This window comes from Dermacentor albipictus, chromosome 9 (genome assembly GCF_038994185.2).
Source record: "Dermacentor albipictus isolate Rhodes 1998 colony chromosome 9, USDA_Dalb.pri_finalv2, whole genome shotgun sequence".
NCBI classification, from domain to species: domain Eukaryota; kingdom Metazoa; phylum Arthropoda; class Arachnida; order Ixodida; family Ixodidae; genus Dermacentor; species Dermacentor albipictus.
Genome location: NC_091829.1, coordinates 119,425,645 through 119,450,007, shown reverse-complemented (window position 1 = coordinate 119,450,007; position 24,363 = coordinate 119,425,645). Strand labels below are relative to the sequence as shown.

General features: G+C 46.4%; 1 protein-coding gene across 1 annotated transcript in view; it reads right to left on the bottom strand.

Annotated features, from left to right (window-relative positions):
* Positions 1 to 15,345, bottom strand: part of LOC135911234 (kelch-like protein 12) — a 138,275-nt gene extending 122,930 nt beyond the window's left edge. Inside the window, exons 1-3 of the mRNA XM_065443425.1 lie at positions 15,217 to 15,345; positions 11,057 to 11,410; positions 9,946 to 10,134 (exon numbers count right to left, since the gene is read on the bottom strand). Coding sequence (XP_065299497.1) covers positions 9,946 to 10,134; positions 11,057 to 11,410; positions 15,217 to 15,345 — 672 coding nt within the window. The remainder of the gene's footprint in view (positions 1 to 9,945; positions 10,135 to 11,056; positions 11,411 to 15,216) is intronic.
* Positions 15,346 to 24,363: the final 9,018 nt, after the last annotated feature.

Here is a 24,363-nt window from a genome sequence, read left to right as displayed (position 1 = left end):
CTCTCCTTCGTGCATAGCGTTCGCAGCCAGCGTTTCCCGGAAAACATTAGGTTTGTATAAGCTGCAGTTGCGGGGAAGCGTGACAAGCAGTTAGGGATCTTTGAATGCTATCGCGTTCGGCTCTTAAAGGCGAGGCTTAAGCGTCCTACAATTTGTGCTTTGTGATACGTTGGAAGGGGGAACTTGCCTGGATCAGTCAGAAATAATTGCTAACTCCCTACCGTGTCATGCGACCAGCTAAAAGAACAAAACTGTCAAAAATGTCGTACTGTGGATATGTGTAGCGACATCTCGTCGTCACTAAAAGTATGAACAAACATCTACTGTACAGCACTCGTTCCTCCGGTGGCTGCGAGTCACCCCGCCGCTGCTGCGAACGTCGGCAATCGCTCGCAGTCACCGAAAATGATGGAGATTTCCAATAATTCTTACGGAATCACGCAACTATTCCAACCAAACTTATAATGAATCGAAATTGACTGCCAAATCCCACTTGCGTGCGAAATTTAAGTCTTCACAAGGGAGCAGCAAAGCGGAGATAATTTTTCCCTTGATTCTCTCAGAACGGTCAGAGACAGCCTCAGCGTATTTTTGAGAGAGTGGTCAGCGTATTAATTGGCAACCAAAAAAAGTGGGTGAATCATATAAAGCATATTTGTACCTCCTTTTCTCTGATATTCTCCTGCGCGGTATCTTCAATGGTGATCATGCTAAGACTCGTATTGTTGCAGTGGGCGTGTTTACTTCCGTGTAATAACTCGAGTACTCGTTTGTTTCGCTTTGTACAGATGCATCATCTACTTAGATGAAACCTGGGTCGATGCGGAGCACACAAAGGAATACGTCTGGCAGTACAAGATTGTGAAGTAACCTCGGATGCCTTCCTGAAAGATCTAACGACGGGATTAGCTGCGCCTTCGGGTAAAGGGTCCATTTGATCCTTGTACACGTTCGAAGCCGTGAAACAGGTTTTTGTGCAAGAAGCTGCTGACTACTTCCGAGCAAAAATGGGAAACAATGCTGACTACCATTCTGAAATCGATGGCAAGTGCTTTGAGAAGTCGTTCATGGACAAGCTTTTACCAAACATTTTGACCAACAACGTTGCTGTCATGGAGAAATTAATGCTCGATGTCAAAGTGTGTCTCTTGAAAAAGAAGCTACCAAGTCCACACATAAAGCTGATATTCAGCTTTGGCTCGCAAGGAAAGGTGTTCCGTGGTCACAGGAACTGGTGAGGGCTGAACTGCTGCAACTTTCACACAATGTCAAAGCACTCGGTATTCTGTACCACCTCGATACCTGGGCGGCTACCCATGGCCACGAAGTCCTTTGTAAACCACAATATCAAGGCTGGTTCAGTCGTATTGAAATTGTTTGGAGGCAGTAGAAGGGCTATACGTTGCAAGTCGTAACAAAGATTTCACTTTGGCTGAAAGGAAACGCTCCTACCGGCGGAAGCAATGGTGTCTATAAGCCGGGAAGACTGGCAAAACTCTTGTATTCCTGTGGAGCATCTTGACGCTAAAGCGTCGGAACACGACATAATTGTTCACACTGAAATTAAACTGGTTGTCATCATTTGTGACTCGTGCAACGCCTCTACTGATAAGTCGAGCGCTCATTTCACTGATGAAGATTTAAGTGGCATCGAAGAACGTGTCTGACTTGCTAGAATTGTGTAACCCGTCAGTGGTGGCCTCATTCATGGGGGCAACTGGTTTGAGCATGGACACCTTTCTTTCCAGTCCGCGATGTTTTATGCTGCGCCAATTTACCGAGAAGACTTTGTGACCCTGAGGAACCAAACAGTGCATCCTCGTCGTTTTTTTTGTGCTATTTACGTCCCCAAGTTACTCAGGCTATGAGGGTCGGCGCAGTGGAGGGCTCCGGATAAGTGACGACCACCATAGATTATGTAACATGCACTGACATCGTACGGTACATGGGCCTCTTGCTTATTGCCTCCATCAAAATGCAACTCCAGAGGTCGAGATCGAATCCGCGTCCTTGTGATCAGAATTCGAGCATCATAACATAAAATTGAACAAATATTCTTTAATCTTTCGGGAAAATACAACCCGGTGGTAATCGTTGGAGACGTGAAAACTGGCACACACAACACTAGTCATATAGACTACCTAATTGATTAAATTTTCACACTTTCATAAACATTCCATTAAGGTGCACGAACACGTCGGAAAAACAATTAACCATATATTGACAACGCAGAATCAAAAATGAATGCTGGCGTTTACGATAACTCAATATAAGATAATCTTCCTCTTTTTGTTTGCATTAATGACCTAAGGAAAGAGAGTGCAACGTATTTACATATGTCAGCAAAGTAGATTACAACTTAATGTGGGATAACGTTTTTGTCACTGACTTGTATAATGGGGGCCATAATGACGTGAATATTGAATTTTGGAAAGTCATAAAATTTATTTCCTGTGCCATCGATAATAGCCGTTCAAACCTGTGTACGTTCATACGAGACTCCTTTCAGTCCCCGCATGAAGAACGAGATCCTTGCATTGCTGAAGGAAAAATAATTATGGTGCCACAAATGGAGGCAACATCAATATAATAACTACTATTTAGGCCAGATTAAAATTTCAAGACAAAAGACAATATCTCTCATGAGGGCGTGAAAGACGGAATATTATTTCCGTCTTATTCAGCAAGCTCCAGGTAAAAGAACTCCGCAGGTTATAAAGAAAGCAGTTGGTAATCAACCTTTGCAAAGCGTGTTACCTGACACTATCGATGCATACAATGTTGATTAATTTCATCGATATTACACTAAAATTGGTCCAGCATCAGCAGCGCAGTTCTGACAGAAAGCAATGTTCTTTCTTTTTCACGCTATTTATCGAATACTTGTTTATCGAATATCAGACGAAATTCAATATCTGTTGCTAATATGAGCGCTAGTAAAGCTATAGGGTTAGGTGGGGTTACAGCGTGGGTTCTGAAGGATAATATAGAATATCCTGAACCACGTCTTATGCCTTGCATTTGACCCTTCATTGCCTACACGAAAGTATCCGTCTTGTTTAAAGAAAGCGAAGGTCGTACCGATAGATAAAGACGGTGATCACTGAGATCCCTCAAGACACATATATGTTTTGAGCATAATATTTTTTGGAAACATTCTTGCAGAACCTGTACGCATCTGCCCATAAATCAATCGTCCAGTTTGCTCGACCTCTTGTTTACCACCCATCCTGACAACTTTTCTGAGATAACATTTTTGCCCGGGCTTAGTGATCATGCTGTAATTCACGCTACTTATCAATTTCATATAACATATCCCCCCAAAATAAGAAAGATCATAACACTCTACGACAGAGGGGATTATGTCGCGTTCAATGAAAAGTTAACTCAGTTCAGTTACTCATTTCTTGAAACGTTCACTTGTCGTTCCGTTGAAGATAACTGGTTAATGTTTAAATCCACAATGCAAGAACTAACGAAAGCCCATATTCCTACCATCACTGTAACTGAACGGCCCTCATCCCCTTGGTTTAATAACACATTAAAACGCCTGAACAATACAAAGAAAAGGCTTTATCGTATCGCCAAGCAATCTAACATGTCGCGCGCATGGGAAAAGTACCGCTGCATTGACAAAATGTTTCAGTCACAAGCTAACAAAACTAAGCGATCATTCTTTTCAACCTCACTTCCTGATATGCTACGTAATAACCCTCGTCAATTCTGGAAGGTTGTCAATCCATGCCCAAAGAAATCGATAAATATACTTGACCAAAATGGCGTCCCTATACCTGATACCTAACTTGCAACAACACTTAATTCAACATTCTGTACAGTTTTTACAAAAGAAGCTGAAGGCAATCTTCCTTATTTCCCTAATCCTCAATATCCTCCCATGCCTGCCATCACGTTTGAACCTCATGGCATTTTCAGACTAATAGAATCTTTGAAGCTAACTTCTTCGGCTGGCATTGACGGAATTAACGCGAAAGTGCTTAAGAATACAAAATATGTCACTAGTGTCATCTTATCACACATTTTTCAACAGTCACTCTCGTCTGGAGTGGTGCCGCAGGACTGGAAGACAGGTAAGATCATTCCAGTCCCCAAAAAAGCTTCTTCAACGTCATGTCTTGACTACCGGCCTATTTCCATTACCAGCGTTTGTTCCAAACTGATGGAGCATGTAATCTTTTCCCACATCATGAGATTTCTAATTTCTAACAACTTTTTTCATCCTAGTCAGCACGGATTTCTTAAGAATTTATCTTGCGATACTCAACTTGCGCTCTTTATAAATGATATCAGTTCCCAATTAGACCTTAATGTACCCGTAGACTCATTGTTTTTAGACTTCGAGAAAGCTTTTGATAAGGTACCCCACAACCGTCTTTTCTTGAAACTTTCAGCCCTGAATCTCAATCCCTTAATTTATAATTGGTTGCGCAGCTTTCTGACCGGCCGACAACAGTTCGTTTTTGCAAATAACTTTTCATCCCCGCTGTCTCGTGTACTTTCTGGGGTTCCTCAAGGTTCTGTTCTTGGCCCCCTCCTCTTTTTAATCTACATTAATGACCTTCCTAATGACATATCTTCTAACATACGCCTATTTGCGGACGACTGTGTTATTTACCGACCCATTAACAATATCACAGATATCCTTGCCCTGCAGCATGACTTACAAACGGTTGAAAAATGGTGTAAGACATGGTTAATGTCATTAAATGTAAATAAAACCTCATTAATCTCTTTCAATCGTCGGCACTCTTATGTAGCACCCTCATATCTCTTAGGTAATTCAATAATATCATCTGTGACCTGTTATAAATACTTGGGGCTTATCTTAACTCAAGATCTTTCATGGTCCTCTCACATTGCTAAAATAACTAACGAGGCTAACCGCAGCTTAGGCTTCCTCCGGCGAAATCTGAAATTTGCCCCTCCTCCACTAAAAACTCTTGCCTACAAATCTGTGGTAAGGCCCAAACTTGAATACGCATGCTCAATTTGGGACCCTCATCATGCTAATCTTTCTAACATGCTTGAATCTGTCCAAAACCGCGCAGCCCGATTCATTTTCCATGACTATTCTTCTTATACAAGTGTCACAGCACTAAAATCTAATGCGAATCTTCCTAGACTACAAGCGAGACGTCAAGTGTCCAGGCTCATTCTATATCACAAGTTTTATCATGCTCCGATTGGTAACAGCGTCATATCACCAGCTCACCGCCCTTCATCCCGGACTAATCATTCAAAGTCAGTGTACCCCCCGCATGCGCGCACATCATCCCATCTTCATTCGTTTTTTCCACGTACAGCGAGAGACTGGAATGATCTGCCTGAAGAAGCAGCGGACCACTCCAGTGTGACTGCATTCAGGACTGCCATCGAACGCATTTTCCTTTGAAGCAGCCCACCCCTCATGTAAAACCCCTCTCCAGGGGCATTTGAGGAATAAATAAATAAATAAATAAATAAATAAATAAATAAAAGTACCACGCAATTTGCTCTAAGCAACGTGGATTCATGTAACATCACTCGCATTTTAACAGCTGTGCCAACATAAGCACAAAAAATCAACGTGGCAGAACGCAATATCGTGCTTCAGTTGTGTTTTTTTTTTTTACCTAAGAAACGCTTTCGATACAGTAGACCACGGGATCTTGCTAACGAGGCCGTTACATTGCCGTTTCCACAGTGAAAATTCCCGCTTATTTTCTCATTACAAAAGCGAACGCCACAAAGCGGTAACAATGCACAATATTTCACCTTCCCCACTAAGCATAAAGACAGGGGTGCACGAAGGGATCCATTCTCCGGCTCTTATTATTTTTCCTATACGTGAATAATCTGCCGAACTGCGCCGAGATGCTAATGTACGCTGACGGCACGCTGACAAGTTACTGCTACCAACTTATGTGAACTGGAACATAAGACTAACCCAAAACTAAAAAAAAAACATTTCTAAGTGGCTTTCAGTGGACAAATTATTAATTAACGTAAAGAAAACTAAATACGGAATTTTTCGCTCCCGTTGCAATGTTTATATAATGAATATTTTCGCCTAATATGCAACTGCCTGCTTGAGTGGACGCAGATTTCAATTATTCGAGTCTAATTTACGACAGCAACCTAAGGTGGCAAAATCATATGCCAGTATTTGCTAAATTAGAGTCTGGGTGCAATATGCTGCTAATGGCTAACAATTAATTTCGTAGTAATATTCTCCGAGTTCTTTATTTTGCTTTTTTTTCATTCACACCTATCCGTTTGCGTCGACTCATGGCGATGGACGTTTAAAACCTACCTTGAGCCCATACGGAGACTACAGAAGCTAGCACTTAGAAGAATAACTAATACTAGATATGATCAACAGAGTGCGCAATTTCTTCATGAAATAGACATTTTGTTTTTTGTGATCTGACGACAACAAAAATCTGCCGTTAGCGTCAGTGGCGACATTGAACAGAATAACCCCTCTGATATGTAAATATTTTTATTATCATCCCCCCCCCCCTAACCGGACCCGCCACAATTCATAATTTCAATCTTCCGCTGACTAACAATGTTTGGCGTGAAATACCTGCTCCAGAAAAATGGCTATACCTAAACACTCAATTTTCTTGTTCTACATTATTTTCTTCCATGTGTAGAAATATTTTTTCTCCACTGTGTCATTAGTATGCATAAATTATTTTTATCGTGAATTAGCCTTCTATTATATTTCAGATTCAGTGTATGCAGCACCATGTTACGTTATGCTAACTGTATTATCATGCATTTTTTCCTGTTATGTATTACCCTATACTACTCAGCGTTCACGTTGTGTTTTTCGCGTTTATTTTCCTTCTCAGAAAAAAATAGATTTATCATTTATGGTTCCCTTTGAAAAATTTATTGCTCGTACTTACATGTTTTACTCTAGACCCTCTATTAGCTTTTTGCTCTGGGTCAATAAGTTCTGCCTATTCTTATGCATTGTAATCAAGAACGCGAAATAAAAGAAAGAAAAACCTACAGCGATAACAGCGTAGCATCACGACCAATTTGGACATGTGGATCAATCACTCAATCTTTCCCTCAATCATGTTTGCAATCAGGGATATGCTGTGTCGTTCTTTCTTTGTTATTTTCTTGTTTTGTCTGATACGCCAGTCGCTTCAGACACGTCAGGACCCCTTCTCATTGTGGCTGGCTGTTATCCGACTCCATCGGAACGTAGCACTTTGAATCCGTGCTACCGGCCTGGAGGACAGGATGAGTGGAGGGTGGAGAAGCACCGGCAAAGGTCCGTCGTTCAGAGAGAGAGCAGCGGAGCTAGCGAGAATGGTCGCTTGCAGCGCGTGGAGATGGCGAGCAGATTCGCTGCATATTTAAGGCAGTTAAGCTTGCGAAGCTAAATCATTGGCAAGCGCCGAGGTCGGTGCTCACGTATATTTTACTCCTTTTACATTTTTTTTCGTGCATCCAAGCAGCGATTTGATTATGAGAAATGCCATAGTTGCGGGGCTCCGGAATAATTTTTACCAACGGGGGTTCTTCAACATGCAGGCAAATTTTTATAATTTCCGTCGAAGAACATAAACTCCGTCGAAAGATAGCGGGACTTCTGTTCCTGAAGCATACTGTATGAAGCGCACCCTGTTTTGATCACAATTAATTTCACGAAAATGTTTTCTTTATCTTCGTCCAAATTACCACATACCAGGTGTACTTTGCCACGTTGCAGTGACGGTAAATAAGAACAGCACTGTCAGAAATCTGTCCATTATTTACCTTATAACTGGCAATCTTGTATTCAGAAATACAGCCACCGCACAATTCTTAAGGACAGCCGCAAGCACAGCTAAAAAAAATCCGGGATTTTGCCTACAAAACCACGACCTGATTACAAGGCACGCCGTATGGACGACTCCGGAACAATTCTGACCACCTCGACTTCTCGAACCTGCACCTAAAAGTTGCGCACGAGCGTTCTTACATTCCTCCACATAGGAATGCGGTGCCCGTGGCAAGCAAAGTCGTGGGTTTTCAAAATTTGATTTACAGAATAAGCATGCTTGTTTTTACGTATTGTTGTGCATTCACTGGTAATTGCTGGTACTCGTGTTCATTCGAGAATACGCGCTGTCATGTCATAGGGTCTCTATCGACGTGAGTTGAAGCCAAGAAAAGAAGGTTTATTACAACAGGCATATTGTACTTGAAGCTCTACACATGTGGCGAAGGTAGCCGCGTGCGATTGTAATCGCTTGAACCATCACTTGCACGTATCGGCGCATGCGCACATTGGGCAGACTTGACAAACGCGCTACAGTGTCCATAGCGTTGCGCTGCTATGCACGAGGTCGCGGGATCAAAACCCGGCCGCGGGGGCCGCGCTTCAAGGGGGGGGGGGGGGAGTGGGTGATGCAATAACATCTCTGTACAGTGAAATGGGTGCACATCAAATGACTGCAAGTGGTAAAATCTAATGCGGAGTCCTACATTACGGTGCACCTCATATCGAAAGGTACTTTCGAAAAAAATATCCCAGAATTTAATTAATGAGTTCGAAAATGTACGAGACTACTCGTGTCAGTGGGAAATTCTCATTAGAAAGGAATATTCTGCTATAGAATCTGCCGCAACATTAAAGAAGTTTAGGATGCAGTTCCGCGACAAAGGTTAACTGAACAGCACTGATTTACCGATTGAACAGTCATTGGTTAAAAAAAGTTGGAGGACGCTTAAGCTTCGCCTTCAAGAGTGGAACGCGACAGCGTTCCCGTTGACCCGCCAAGGGGTGTAAGACAATGGGCTACGGCGCAGCGACTACGCGCCCCGCATCGGACGCGGTGAGCGTCGAGCAACCCAGCGTTCGGCGCGGCAACGAAATGTGCGCCTGAGCAAGCGACGCACACCTGAGCCTTAGAAACAGCTCGTTTCTAAGGCAACACTGCATTCACTAGAGGCGCTTTTGTACCGCTTTGAAGCATCGATAAAGAAAAAAAAAAACTCGTGGCTCAGTGGTAGCGTCTCACACTCCGGAGACCCTGGTTCGATTCTCACCCAGCCCATCTTGCAAGTTGTTTTTTTATTCACGAAGTGCCTCCTGGGATTTATCGCTCACGGCCAATGCCGCCGACACCGGCTTTTCTGCGACACGAGCTCCTTAACGCTGTCGCGTTAAAAGTAATAATCCTATACTTTGCTAGACAAGATTAAGATACAGACATTTTAGATGCTCGAAGCGCAAAAGCACAGTAAAACGAGAAAGTGCGTTAACACGAGGAAGATTATTACAATGTTACAGTTCAAATATAACCAATTACTTCAATAACTTTGTAAGCAATAAATAAGAACAAATAATTGTCTGTGAAACCTTATGCTGGTTAGACCGCGTATTGTAAAAGCTGACTTGTCTCTTTTTTCTCTCCTGGTGATACAGCAATGACTTCAATTGAAGGAGCCAAGGCACGACAGCGTTCGCCCACTCCAGGCCTTGGCAGTAAACGCGTACTTGCCAGAACCCCGATTTGATTATGAGGCACGTCATAGGTGGGAACTGCGGCAATTTAGACCACCTGGAATTCTTCAACGTGCACCTAAATCTAAGTACACGATTGTTCTCGCATTTCACCCCTATCGAAATGTGGCAACCATGGCCGGGATTTGATCTGACGACCTCATGCTTCGCAGCCCAACACCTTAGCCACTAAGCAACCACGGCGAGTACTGCAGCATACATAGCGAGTTGCATTGTAGGTGACTGGTGAGTGATGCGATTAGAATTTGCCCTATCGGATATTACCACATGGTGTAAGAGGCGTGAAATGGAGAAATAAGCAAACGAAGACTATCCAGACTGGACGGTTGAGTACTCGCGATTGAGCACTTAACATGAACTAAAGATCAACTTTCACTAGTGAACACCGGTAGTGTGTGTACCGCTTCCCTCACCTTGAGCATCTCGGGCTTCGTATTGATGAGCAGCTTGTGAAAGTAGGGTGAGTGACAGGTGAGGATGAGCTTGTGTGCCTGAAACACTTCAGCCTCGACTTGCACCTCGACGTCCGTCATCTGGCGCTTGAGCCACAGAGCTTCGCAGAAACGCGACAGCTGCGCCACCTGTTGCTCACGGCTCTTGCTCTGCGTCCGAACCACGTTGCAAGAAAAGCACAAGGGAAGTGCTGCAATGACTAGGCATTGGTCATGCTCTCGTATTACAGTTATTAAAACAGCTTTTGGCAATATGCCCCCATTACAACACGCACAAAAAAAATCAGGTTCATTTCTTTACCACTTAATGTCCTGCGCACGTTGCCCTGCCGATTGAAATGTTTATGTAATCCACTGGACCAGTACATCCGTCCAATGACGAATTCCGGACGTGGTTAAACGAAGAACCAGCGGTATACACTTGACGCAAGCTCACAACAATTTATTTTGAAGCTTGGGACCATGTGACCATATTGTGTGGCAAGGGGTTTCAGTGATCAAGTCAAAGAAAAACCACACAAAAGAAACACAGACACACATAAACGAAAACAAGAAAATGCATTCGAGGAATAATTTTAGGTGGCCTAAATAATTTTGATGGCCTAAACTGAACAATGTCAGTGCCTCCCCAGTGGTATAAAACATTCTGAGGCCACGGGTTCCCCAAGCAGTGCGTTCGACGAGGACATCAAAGGCTTCCTCAAGGTTACCGCGGACAAACTTCTGGTTATTTGTCATGTGAGAGCAACATATTTTTCTTTTATATCAAATACTTGCGAAGCTACATGCACCGCAGGCGAGCTACCGCACTATGGTGAATGTGAGTCAAAATGGGCGCAAACTATTCTTTAGGGGTGGTGCCTTCTATAGTGCCGTCGTGGCATGCACCACCTGTTCGTGTGACTTTCAAACAGGTGCACGCCAAACGTAGATGCAGTAGGTGGCATATTGGTCGGCCGTTAAGACGGCATACTGACACGGTAAGCCGAATGAGTGATGTGATCAAGTTAAACAAAAATAGGTGCCTCTTTTCAGAAGGACCATACGCATTTCTCGCAGATGCCCCACTCACATCGTCAAGCAGTGGGTCCATTCGGCCGGGCAGTGCGGTACGCAGGTTCCAGCGGTGTTTGAACACTGCTTTGCTTCCTCGACGGCCACCCGGCAGGCTGTTGTTGATGATGGTGCAGGCGGCCGGTACATGCGGGCCGTTCACCTTTATTGTTGGCAGTGGTGGCTGGCCAGCGCAGCAGCAGGGCGTCGTCGTGGTCCGGCAAGCGGCAACGTTCCTTTTTCGAGCTCGCGCCTCGCCGATCGTCCTCTTTGTTGGCGGACATCGCGAGCGGCCGCTTGTGATGCCGCGTTTCGTTTCTCCTCCGACATTCAGGCTCGGCAAGCGGTCATGTGGTGGGATAGTATTGGATGACTGCAATTTCACGGAAGAAGACGATTTAGTAACGATAATAATGTTTTATGAGCTGAGCTTGCGTGACAAAATATCTAAAGAGAGTGCTGTCAAACCAGGCTTCTTCCTCTTTTGACCACACGGATTTGCACGAGGCGTACTATAGCTGCAAAAAATTCTGGCCGAACCCAGTTCCCAATGGCTGTCGACGACAATGCAATTAACATTTCAGAAATGTAGTGACACACCATATAGTCTAAGACACCTTAAATTAGGTTTCATAACTAATTGCATAGATCCCCCACGCTTATGTGGGGATGGTTGTTAAGCGAAACATTTATTTGTGTTTGCGCAACTGGTAAATGTAAATGTTATGCTAAATGGAATGCCACTTACAGAAATATTTGCAGATAATGACGCAAATGGAATGTACTTTTACGCACATATCTGAAGTCGACTTCTTGCATTGTCGTTGCCGGCTTCGTGACTTCTAGGCTGCTCAACGCTTCTCGCTGAATGCGCGCTCAAGCAGGACAAGAGGTAAAAACCAAATTCGCTCAATGCACGCACAAGTCTAACTTTGTTCTACTTTGTATTTTCATTTTATTTATTGATATATTACAAGGGCCCAGTAAAGCATTATGTAGAGGGGGGATAGCATAAAGGCGAGAATAGCAAGAGCGTCAATTCTTTGTCCACACCCGCCGGCTTCTTTTGCCGACTTCTTTGCTTTATGGCTATCGTCCTGCTTGTATATTCGGGTACATATAAAATTTTTGACATTGACCAAGAATGCCCGTACTCAGTAAAAAAAAAAACTGGCTGTGGCTTAGCTAAGGTTAAGCCCAGGATGCGAAGCATACTAGCCTTTATTTTAACACGACAGCGTTAAGGAGCTCGTGTCGCAGAAAAGCCGGTGTCGTCGGCGTCGGCTCAGGCGTGCGGCGCTTGCTCAGGCGCACATTTCGTTGTCGCGCCGAACGCTGCGTTGCTCGACTCTCACCGCGTCCGATGCGGGGCGCGTAGTCGCTGCGCCGTAGCAAAGCCACCTAGAAACAGTCTCTGTAGCACGCCGCAACCTTCGCTTCTCATTCCAACGAGCAGCTCTGTCTCCAGGAGGCATCTCACCTCGTGAGTGTCTAGCAGAGGCAAGCGCAGCTGCTTATATACCGCCGCGATGCCGCGAGCGACGGCGCGAGTTGGAGCCCCGTTTCTCCTCTGTCGTGACGTCACGGTGTCACGTGGTCAGCCTTGAAGGCGACGCCGCGAGTGACGGCGCGAGTTGGAGCCCCATGTCTCCTCTGTCGTGACGTCACGGTGTCACGTGGTATTGAAGGCGACACCGCCGCGCCTGGGGAGCTGGGTTGAGCTCTAGTAATATGCTTCACATAAAAGTACTCCATGATAATGGTGTACCGGCGGATAACACTGACTCGGGAAACGAGGGCGAGCTACCTGGTGAGGCCCTTCCTGCGAAACGTACATCCACAGCGTAACGATGCTAGGCGTAAAGCCCGGGCACGAGACATCTTGAAGGTTTGAGATGACAAGCACAGTCTCCGTAGCCTTTATCGATGCGGCGTAGTACGGGAACAAGAGGATGCTCGCGTTGTCGGTTATAGATGGGCGGGGGATGCTTCGCTTCTCCGCTTCGGCAAGGGAGCCACCCCGAGTATAGCACAGTAAATTGCGGTTGCGCTGGTCTGTGTGACCCAGAGCGTACCTACATTTACACCGACTCGAGAGACGCAATCCGAGCTTTCGAATTGGGTAGGCTCGCTCGAGAGGCGGTCTCTATTCTAGAGAAGAGGGCTTGCCCCGGTTCTCATTATATGACGTGGTTCCCTGCACACATGGAGAGGAACATTTTCGAGGGCTTCCCAAACCTCAACTAGCTGGCCTACGACCGTGCGCGAAAACTCACGCGCCGCGACTGTCTGGAGGCTCCGGAGGGGCAGGAAGGGACTCAGCAGAACGATCCACTTCTCACATTTAATCAATTTACTTAACATTTTCAACTTGGTGAGAGAGTTTATCCTCTCCCTCACCCAAAGCCCAGTAGAGGTCAGTCAGCTATTCTTAGAATCTTTCAGACGGCATCTTTCCCGTCGCGGGGCTTCCTTAGTAGGATATACTCGGATGTGGACCCTGATTGTCCCGACTATAGTGAAACATTTTGCTCTATGGCCCACATGCTCTGGCGATGTCCCGCGTTCCCTAACGACCTTTTCTCCAGCGAAACCGAATGGGAGGAGGCCATCAGGAGCACGGTACTGCAAAATCAAGCCCAGGCAATCAAGAGGTCCCAGGAAACGGCGGAGCGTCACGGTGTTCTGTCCTCTAAGTGAGCGCGGCCAGCGGCTTCAACGGCCTCCCGTTAGGGGGTCTCGACAGTAGTTCCTCAGGATCAAATAAATTTTGTTGTTTGTTTGTCTGTCTGTGCGTTACCCAAGTTGCGATTGAGCCACGTATTCGGTGGCAAGCACCTGTTGCCACTGATACACTTCTCTTGATTCTCTGTTCGGGTATACACCTATTAGAGTGCAATGACCAAGAATGGGTATATACTCAGTGGACCCAGTTGTGTCATGCGACAGCTGTTAGTTAGTAGCACACTAAATTTAGTTAGTATTCCAAGAATGCTAAACGCATTAATAAAGCGTGCCGACCTTCTACATTAATATGTAGCTTTAGTGGCTTGTGGAACTTATGGCTGATAATTAAGCGCTTGCAGTCTGGTCTTCACGAGGATTGACTGTGGAGCTAGTTGGTACATGATTTCGAAATCTGAAACAGCGCCCGGTAACGCGACAAAATAATGAGACGCACCCACAAATGTCGTTTGCGTGTGTCTCACGTTCTTGTCCCGTTTCCTGGCGAAGTTCTTAACTCAGTCTAGTCTGGCTGCATCCGCAAGCCTCAAAGACATTTTCAGCGTGCGAGTTTTATTTCTTGACACAGCTGCAACAGATGGCGAGCATCAGCTGCAGACGTGGAGGCTTTAGGTACTTCATAGGGCCTACGGGTCAGTGCTGCCCTACGGGTGCCTCTGGGCACATAGGATCTTAAGGTACTAGGCCCCAGGCCCAACGCTTCCGAAGAGGGACGTCCTCTACCCGAGGGTAATTAGGAAAATGGAAAAAGACGTATGGGATGATTAGTGCACGTGTATTTTCTTGGAGAAGACATTGACAGGCATACACAATTGCAATGTTTTCACAATAGCGCGCGAACATCGCCTGAATGGCATGTCAGCGCATTAGCGGTGACGCCGGCGTTAGAATGTGCCACCATAAAACGTAATTCCCAGTTCGAATACCATCTGCTATACTGTTCGATTACGGAGTGCACACGATGCAGGATTTCGGCACAGTGACGCACGAAGCAGTCATCGCTGCTCTTGAAGAAGCAAACTCAGGTTGAAGTGTAATCAACATCGCCGTCTATCTTAGAGAACCGTACGTTTAACTTCCTATGCTTTTATCCACAAGCAGCGTGTTTCACCAACAGTGAGGGGCGTCCCGCTGGGCGCCATTCTTTCTCCAGTCCTTATTTAATCTGTTTATGGAAAGCTTGGTCATCTGCCTGCGACAGATTCCTAGTGCCAGATGTACCTATATGGCGACGATATAACATGGTGGACACAGCTAGGCGACGCCTCTCTGATGACGGAGGACCAGTGTCGGGCCATCCAGGAAGCCTTGGATGCACTGCGTGATTAGGCGAAAACCATCTGAATGCAGCATTCCACAGAGACGACGCAGTAAAGGAGGCACCACGGTAAAGCAAGACAAGGTCCAAGTGCAACTGTCAGGCCTGTGACTCACTAGAGCAGAAGAAGCTTTATGAAGATTCCAGGAGTCCAAATCCACGAGAAGGAACGTGCGGCCGCCTAGCTGAGGCAACTTGAGCTGAGGTAGAAGCATACCTTGCACCTCATGCTCAGGATCACCCATCAGAGTAGTGGGGCACGCACACAAAAGGCATGCACACTGGTCACAGACGTCTTCACGTCCTGTGCTTGATATGGGCCAACTTGCTTCGACCTCACTAAGGCATAAAAGGAAAAGCTCGAGAGACTCCAACGGGAATACTCACGAGCAGTGATAGGGCTCCCCTCCCCTATATCACAATCGAGGAGCTCCCCCGCCATTCCGACCTGCTACCACTGCGAGAAATCATAGCGGATGGAAGTGCCGGACCCGACAATGCCTCATTCTCCAACTCTGAGTGGTACAGACGGGCAATACAGATAACATACATGACTTACCACCAAGGGTCGCACCATGAGATGACGTGCAGTTGGGGCTCACCACACCGGTGACCCGCCACCAACGCCAAGACAAGCACTCCTTTCACACAGCGGCCATTGCCAGAAGAACTGACGACAAGAAGTGTATTCACAGACACCGTATGAGATTCTGTGTCTCGATTTTCGGCAGTGGCGTTGTCGAGTGGAAGTATCATTAAGGCTGTCGTTTTTGCACACCAAGAAGAGCCAAGGGCCAAGAAGAAAGAAGTCCACGTCATCCTGTTCGCCTTGCAGAGACTGAGGGAGACCAACATCGACGGTACACATAAAAACCAGACAATTAATTTACCATTTTCACTGACCCGCTGCAGGCCTTGAAATCGCTTTCAAGACCTCCACGAGTTGCTTATTAGGATAACCGTATAAAACGAGCTGTGTCAGATATTCATCGGTCTGACGGGGTCGAGGTGCACGTGGACTCGGTCCTAGCGCACGCGAGCAGTGTCGGCAGCGGCGCCATCCAGGACGCAGCGGGCGAGATGCTGCACTCCCGCTAGTCTGCTGCGATAGACGATGCGCCTATCGCACCGTAGTTCATGGGACTTGAAGATAGAGAGAACAGGACAAATCAGAGGCAAGTAAACAGCTTCAGGAAAAGGTGCAGCAGAACACATACCTTCCCTCCAGGGAACTTCCTCGTGGAGCTCAAGTCCCAAAGCCAGGCCGGGAGCAGCACTCGTAGAATACGTGCCGACCTGATGAAGGACTACGTCAAGTGGAACATGCAACGCTAGAAACGCCGCCGAGGAAGCTGTGCTTCCAAGGGTTGAATCAACTTGTTCCGCCGCGTTTTCTGTCACTCGTAAGACATGTAAAATGGCAACGTGCCCCAACCTACACAACTTGTTGCGGCCCCAGCCTCGAATAGACAAGGTAAAAAGCACAGATCACCCATCACCCGTAGTCTAGATTGCTAGACTAGGCCGGCCGCTGAGACTGACGTAAGGCGCACGCCAGACAATTGTCATTATGTCTCTGTGCGCGGGATTCTGAACTGCAAGGCCGATTCTAGAATAAAAAAAATTTCGCTATACGTAGTTATATTTTTATCTATCCTACCGTTATTTTCCCGCCCTTTCCCTAGGTGAGAGAGCCATTTCATGTAATAAAATTATATTCATTCAAGCCCTGCCTTTGCTATACACCAGGCCCCATTGCGTATAGCCAGATATAGCCAGACGACGCGGCTACAATTCTGTGCAGTCATAGATGCTGCTTCTTTTTTAGGCCAATAGCTTCACGTTTTTACACATTCGTTTTTAATGTTTACCCCTGGCGGATGCCTGGGTTTCAGTAATACGAGGCTCTATTCTGGATATTCCGTATGAACGGAATGTCCAGAAGGCGCGCTTATGTCTGGCCATGGACCGCATAGGCAGATGGCCGGGCATCTTGCTCCACCCAACGTCTTTGGGTAACGTAGTGACATATGCTGCTCCCGCAAGTAGGCAAGCGAGCGTGGGCCGAAGTCGTTATGAGCTTCGAGTTGTTGACAAATTCGACTTCGCCCTGCCATCTGCTAGCCGCCTGGTTAGCTCATATGGTAGAGCGGCTGCCCCGGAAAGTCGGTGGTCGTTATCACCGGACCGCTCCACGAAAAAAAAAAAAGTGTGATGAGTGTCTTCACTAAGTCCGATGACTTCTTTCAATCGAGCCATTAGACATTCTAATGCCCTCCGGGTGTATTTTGATGCACTGCTGATGCGATTATAATACATATTAGCCGCCGTTATTATCGTGTGTTCATGATACATGCTTCGGTATACATGTTTTGTATTTAATAAAGGAAAAATCAGACATCCACCCTTTCGTAGCAAATGCTACAAAGGAAACCCGTACGGGTTCCTCGAAAGAAAAGCTTCAGAGTTGAAGAAATATTCGTCCTGGTCCGTATGTTTTGTGTTTCTTGACAGACATGGAAGGGCTTTTGCAGTTGCACTACATAGTAAACATTGATGCAATGCTACATAAATCAGAATGTGACTAATCGAGTTACCATTTGCACTTATGAACACTTCAGAACACCTGCATGTGGCATACGAATCTTTCTCTCAAGTTAGCGTTATTCTCATCCTCTTTGAGACATGTGCTGTAAATTTTTCAACCGAAAGTCTGTGCCCACCAGTATTTGGGAACGCATGTTGACGATTAGAATGGCAGGAAGCTGGGCAAGTTGGTAAGCGTACATAGTGCGGGGAGGCTGGTCTGCAAAACCCGGCCACACGATTTCTCTTTGAAAAACGCCCCATGCTGTAGGAAAGGCGCCGGTTCTTAAGACTTTCGTCATTTTAGAACATTACGTACAACAAAAAAGATTTCGACACGAATGGGTGCAAAAAAAAAAGTCCACCCATGCTTGTTCACGCGTGCAGCATACAATACAAATATGTGATTATAACTGCCGCATAAATTTATTTATGTATGCATTTTCTTTGCACTGTACATGCACTGGAGCGCAATATCGTGCCTGGAAGTCAACCAGTGCGCATGTGCAACACGCCCTCTACTTATCGCAGCGCTCCTTATATACCCGGCTGCGTTTCGGAATAAAGTGCTTTTTGTTACCTGCTACTCGTCTGGCTTACATGGTGTCAGAAGTGGGGTACGGCAGTTAGTTCCTGCCCATGCGGCAAGTTTTGCCATGGATCCCAGCTTAACAGCAGTATTAATCCTCATAAACGAGACAAGGGCCCATCCGGAACGAGAACCACAAGCCACAACGATGACTTCGACTCTGCTACCACCACCCAAGCCACTCGACGTTACTGGCGACATTTTCCACAACTGAAAAATCTGGAAAAGTGAGTTCGAACTTTTTGCGACAGTGACAAGGCTGAGTCTACAGCCCCAGGATGTTCAGACCACTCATTTTTAATGACTATCGCTGAAGATGCAAGGCGTGTTTTCCGCACCTTCAAGTTTGAAAACGAGGAGCAGAAGAATGATCGGAAAGTATTAATGCAGAAGTTCGAAGAACATCACAGAGCTGTTACAAATCTCACCTACAGCGGTTTTCGGTTTGGTTCCAGGAACCAGCGCGAGGGCGAGTCATTTAACGAATGGCTCACAGAACTGAAGACTGTAGCTGCGCACTGTGAATTTGGCGGGATTGAAGATAGACTTCTACGCAGTAGAATAATCTTTGGAATAAGAGACAAAGAACTGCAGCAGAAACCTATTTCTGAAAATCATAATTACGTAAGAACGGCAGAGATTTGCCGTTCTAAAGAACAGAGCAAAGAAGAGGTCGCTAAAATCCGAGGCAGCCAGGGCGGCAGCACTTCTTTTGAATCGGAAATCAACATTGACGCTGTAAAAGCAAAGACTGCCACCTGCCCGAAATGAGGCTTACAAAAAGAAAAAGCGGCCAGATGCCCAGCTACAGGGAGGTGTTGCAAAATTTGTAATGGCCGAAACCATTTTGCTAGTGTATGCCGCACACGAAGCTCGAAAACACGGCCAGAAAGACGGCATGTGCGACAGGTGGAAATGACTGGTGACGAAGATGGGGGCTGGCGACGAGACATACTTCCTTCAAGCTTTGGAAGTTCAGGTGGTCACGAGTGACGAGCACTGGGTGTCAGTGTTAAATGTGGCTGGTATCATGACCAAATGTAAGATAGACACAGGGGCGAACTCTTGTGTTATGCCAGAAACGGTCTTTCGAAAGTTGTCCGCGGTGCCTGCGCAGAACTGTAATGCAACCTTGCGTACGTTTTTCGGCCACACAAAAGAAACAATCGGAAAGATAAAGCTGCTCGTGTCTAATATAACTCGAAGCACCGAGGTTGCGTTTTCTGTTGTTGTCCAAGATGTACCAGTTACGTTAAGCGGAAACGTCGCTGAGAAACTGGGCCTGATAAAACGCATAGATGCCATCAACGAAGTGTCCGAGATCCTCATATTTCGCTTTGAAGACGTCTTCCAGGGTCTAAGACAAGTTGAGGGCATCGCCTATCGCCTGCAGCTGAAGCCCGATGTAGGACCAACTATAAAACCAGCGAGGAGAATTCCCGTCGCCCTCCAAGAGCCCGTGAAAGCGAAGCTCGACGAGATGGAACGCGATGGAGTCATTGCAAAGATGACAGAGCCGTGCTCGTGGTCTAGCTATATGGTCGTAGTACTGAAAAAGGATAAGATACGCGTATAGTTGGATCCTTCCGCCTTAAACAAGGCGATTTTGCGGGAGCAATACCATATGCCTACATTGGAAGACGTACTGCCGCGGCTGCAAGGAGCCAAATATTTTTCTACCCTCGATGCCGCGTCAGGGTTCTGGCAAATAACCCTGGACGAAGAAAGTTCGCGCGTTTGCACCATGAGCACGCCGTTCGGAAGGTACAGATTTTCGCGCATGCCATTGGGCATCACATCAGCACCAGAGGTTTTTCAACGCGCCATGCACGAGGTCGTTGAAAGCTTGGCTGGCGTAGCTGTCGTAATGGACGATATATTGGTCTGGGGAGAGACAAGGCAGGAGCACGACACGAACCTCACCGCCTTGCTTGAACACTGTAGGGAACTTAATCTAAAGCTCAATAAAAAGAAGTGCCAATTCTTGCAGACAAGTGTACGTTACATGGGCCACCTCCTCACCGCTGAAGGACTGTCACTGGACCGAGACAGAGTTCACGACATCACGCAAGTTCCACCGCCGAAGAACCGTAAGGAGCTTAAGGTGTTCCTTGGAATGATAAACTTTGTGTCTCGGTTCATCCCAAACCTGTCAGTCGCATCTGCACCTATTCGGGAGCTACTTAAGAAGGACGTCGCTTGGACGTGGACAGAAGTGCAGGAAAACAGTTTGCAAAAGTTACGAGCTAGTATTGCCACAGCACCAGTCCTAGCATACTTTGACCAGTCTAAGCCAGTGAAACTGTCCTTGGACGCGAGCCAGTACGGTGTCGGAGCAGTCATCTTGCAAGATGACCACCCCATTGCATATTCGTCCCGCTCCTTAACTGCCACACAACAGTGGTATGCACAAATTGAAAAAGGAACCCTAGCCATAGTTCATGGCTGCATGAAATTCAAGGACTACATACTCGGTCAACCCCTAGTCATGGTAGAATCAGACCACCGACCACTGGAATCTATTTTCAAGAAACTACTTTGCGATTGCCCTCTTCGCTTTCAGCGCATGCGCCTCACGCTTCAAAGATTCCCTATCAGCGTGATATACAAGCCAGGAAAGGAACTGTCTGTGGCCGACGCACTTTCACGCTTTCCTTGCAAAACAGAGCTGGTGGATGAAACAGAGCACTTTCAAGTCAATGTTGTTTCTTCGTTACCTGTTTCAGATCAACAGCTGCTCAGTATCAGAACGGAGACTGATAAGGACACCCTCATGACCAAACTCTGCCGTTACGCGAGTACAGAGTAGCCCAAAAGCAAGCAGCAGCTCCCGGATGCCTTAAAGCCATACTGGAGCTACCGTGATGAGCTACACGTCGAGGATGGGCTGCTTCTCAGAAGCAAGAATCTTGTAATTCCTCCATCAAAACGCAAGCAAGTTCTCGGCCTGCTACACGCTGCACATTGTGGCGAAGACAAAATGAAGGTGAGAGGAAGACAGGTAATGTACTGGCCAAACATGAACGCCAACATTTCTGATGTAGCGAAGTCATGCGCTGTTTGCGACAAGTACAAAAAAAAAGGAACGCAAGGCTGCCCATGCTGAGCCACGAACTACCGAGTTTACCATGGCAGGTTGTCGGGGTCGATCTTTTTCACCACGAAGGCAATGATTACCTTATAGTGGTAGATTCTTACTCGTTTTTCTTCGAGGTTCACAAGCTTAGTCGGACTACTGCTGCTGCTTTGTCAACGCAAGCGCAGAAAGCTTGGCAACACATGGCATTCCCGCCAAACTGTGCACTGACAACGGCCCTCCTTTCAACAGTGCAAAATTTTAAGCATTCACAGGTCAATTTAATATCAGCCACACCACTTCTAGCCCGTACCATCCGCGCGCCAACGGCTTGCCAGAGCGTGCCATTCAGGAAGCTAAACATCTGCTAAACAAATGCCCGTTTTCCACCCTTGAATTTTACAGTGTGTTGTTGGAGTGGCGGAATACTCCGAGGGACGAACAGTTGCAGTCGCCAGCTCAAAGGCTCATGGGACGTCACACCAGAAGTGAACTCCCGGTTCTCAACTGTCACCTGGAGCCCAAGACGATATCCACGGAAGCAGTTCGTCAGCGACTACAAGAAATACGACATAAACAGCGTTCCTACTACAACAGAACGACACGGGCTTTGCCAGACTTTCGTAGCTGAAACAGTGTCCGTATACGACACCCACAGCAGAACGTGGGCTCCAGACATGGTAAGTGGTCCTGCAGGGCCACCGCGATCCTGCTTAGTGGCTACAGACAGTGGACAGCAGTTACACCGTACGAGAGAGCATCTCGGGGCCACAGATGCTCCTCAACCTGCTGAATCACAAGCAGAAACCCGAAGACAGGCTGTGCCAAGTACCCCAGCAGACGCAATTCAAGCCCCACTTCGAAGAAGTGAACGGGTACGCCGCAGCGTTATCCACTTCCTGAATCGTAAATAGCAAAGCAATCGTTGTTTGCAAATGAAAATGGTCATCAATGTTCCTTCTTTTTTTTTCTTTTTTTTTTCAAAGAAGGGAAGATGTACTGGAGTGCAATATCGTGCCTGGAAGTCAACCAATGCGCATGTGCAACACGCCCCCTACTTATCGCAGCGCTCCTTATATACTCGGCTGCGTGCAATATCGTGCCTGGAAGTCAACCAGTGCGCATGTGCAACACGCCCCCTGCTTATCGCAGCGCTCCTTATATACTCGGCTGCGTTTCGGAATAAAGTGCTTTTTGTTACCTGCTACTCGTCTGGCTTACAGTACATACTTGGAACCGCTCAGCAGAAAATAAATTCTTACTGCGCCTCCTTCCATTTATGTTCTTTACTGCGAGCACATATTTGCGTTACCGACAATTTCTGAAATTGTCAGTTTCTCTATGGCCATATAATTTTGCTGTTGTATTCTGTGTCAAGCACTCCAGCGTATTCTGTATTGTTTGTTTTCCACCTTACGCCATGGACCCTACAAACAACTAGTGCTAGAAATCCGAGAGCTCATACATCGCCGCGTCGAGAGAAGACACGACCTCCCATTTCAATGGCTCCCTAGACACTCTGGCATAATAGGCAACCAACAGGCCGATGAAGATGGCGTGCAGGAACCAATCCCGCTGTCAAGAGCCGATACGGCAGCAAAACTTCGAGAACTTACATATGATGCCTTACTATCGTTGTGGGACACACCTAGTTTCCGACGCACGTCTACATCGACTGGACCGCTGTCTGGAACTCCATCCTCCTTCTGGACTATCCCGACCCGAGACAACGTGCGGTACTTTGCCGGCTGTGACTTTGCGGCGCATTTAGGAAGTCGTTTGCTTTCCGCATCGAATGGGAGGGTAGTGCTGCGTGTGACCACTGCGGCAACGAGAAGACTACCGAACACGTTCTTTGTCCCCGACAGAGCGCACGCAGGCAGCCGCTCGCGACAGCGCTGATGCGTCTTGACGACCGGCCGCTTTCGGAACAGGCAGTCCTGGAACGCCGACCTGTGGAGTCGTCACACCACAAGACAGTGAAGGCATTCTTGAATATCTTATGTTCGAGTGGCCTGTTGGAAAGGTTAATTCTCGTGGACTTTCACAACCCTCCTTATCTTTTTCTTTTCGCTTCTTTGCTTATTCTCTCCGCTCTTCTTTCACTCCCCCTTACCCTTCTCCCAGTGTAGGGTAGCAAACCAGAATCGCGCCGATTTAACCTCGCTGTCTTTCCCAACCCGTTTATCTAGTAACCTAATAATAGGTTATCATAATCATAACAGGCCTATTAGACCAGCTGTGAAATCTTACATCATGGCTTTCTTTCAGAACATTGATTATTGTTGCCCGCAGTTGCATGTCTTCGAACAGTACGTAGTTTCTTTCTGTTCGTGAGTGATATGTATGCATTTCTGTTCGTATTTCTGGTTCTTTCTTTTTTTGAGCTCCGAGTATTGTGAATGTGCACCTGTATTTTTTTTTCTATGTCTGGAAGTTATACGTTTGGAAATACTATTAATTATATGTTGTGTTTCTCGGGTTCGTACATTTCATTGTGCTGTTTACGGCAATTATGCATTTTGATGTTATTCGTGCCTCCTAGCTGTGATACACACCACGTATGCAAGAGCCGGTCAGGCTACTTATTGAAGTGTTTCACCTGTCCAAATAATTGGAGAATAAAGTCTCATTCTGGTAAATCATTGTAGTAGACGCGCATGCACCCGCACGTGGAAACGAGTGCATTGAGGTCTGTCAGCGCTAGCAAGTAGACACCGCGAGATGGAAGCAAATCTGGAATTCCCAAGAGACGAGAACGCGGTCGCATGCCTGCAATAATAAACTCAAAGTCACTCAAAGTTCCTCACTAAAGAAGAGCCATTTCCTCCATATTTTCCAGTCGGCTCTCTCTTCGGTTTTCATCGTGTGCTTGGCTCATTTCCTCAATTAGTCTGGCGACCGGGTTCCAGATATTGAGTCTGACTGAGAATTGTGGAGTAAAAATAAATAAATAAATAAATAAATAAATAAATAAATAAATAAATAAAATAAAGCATGTGCCCAGTAGTA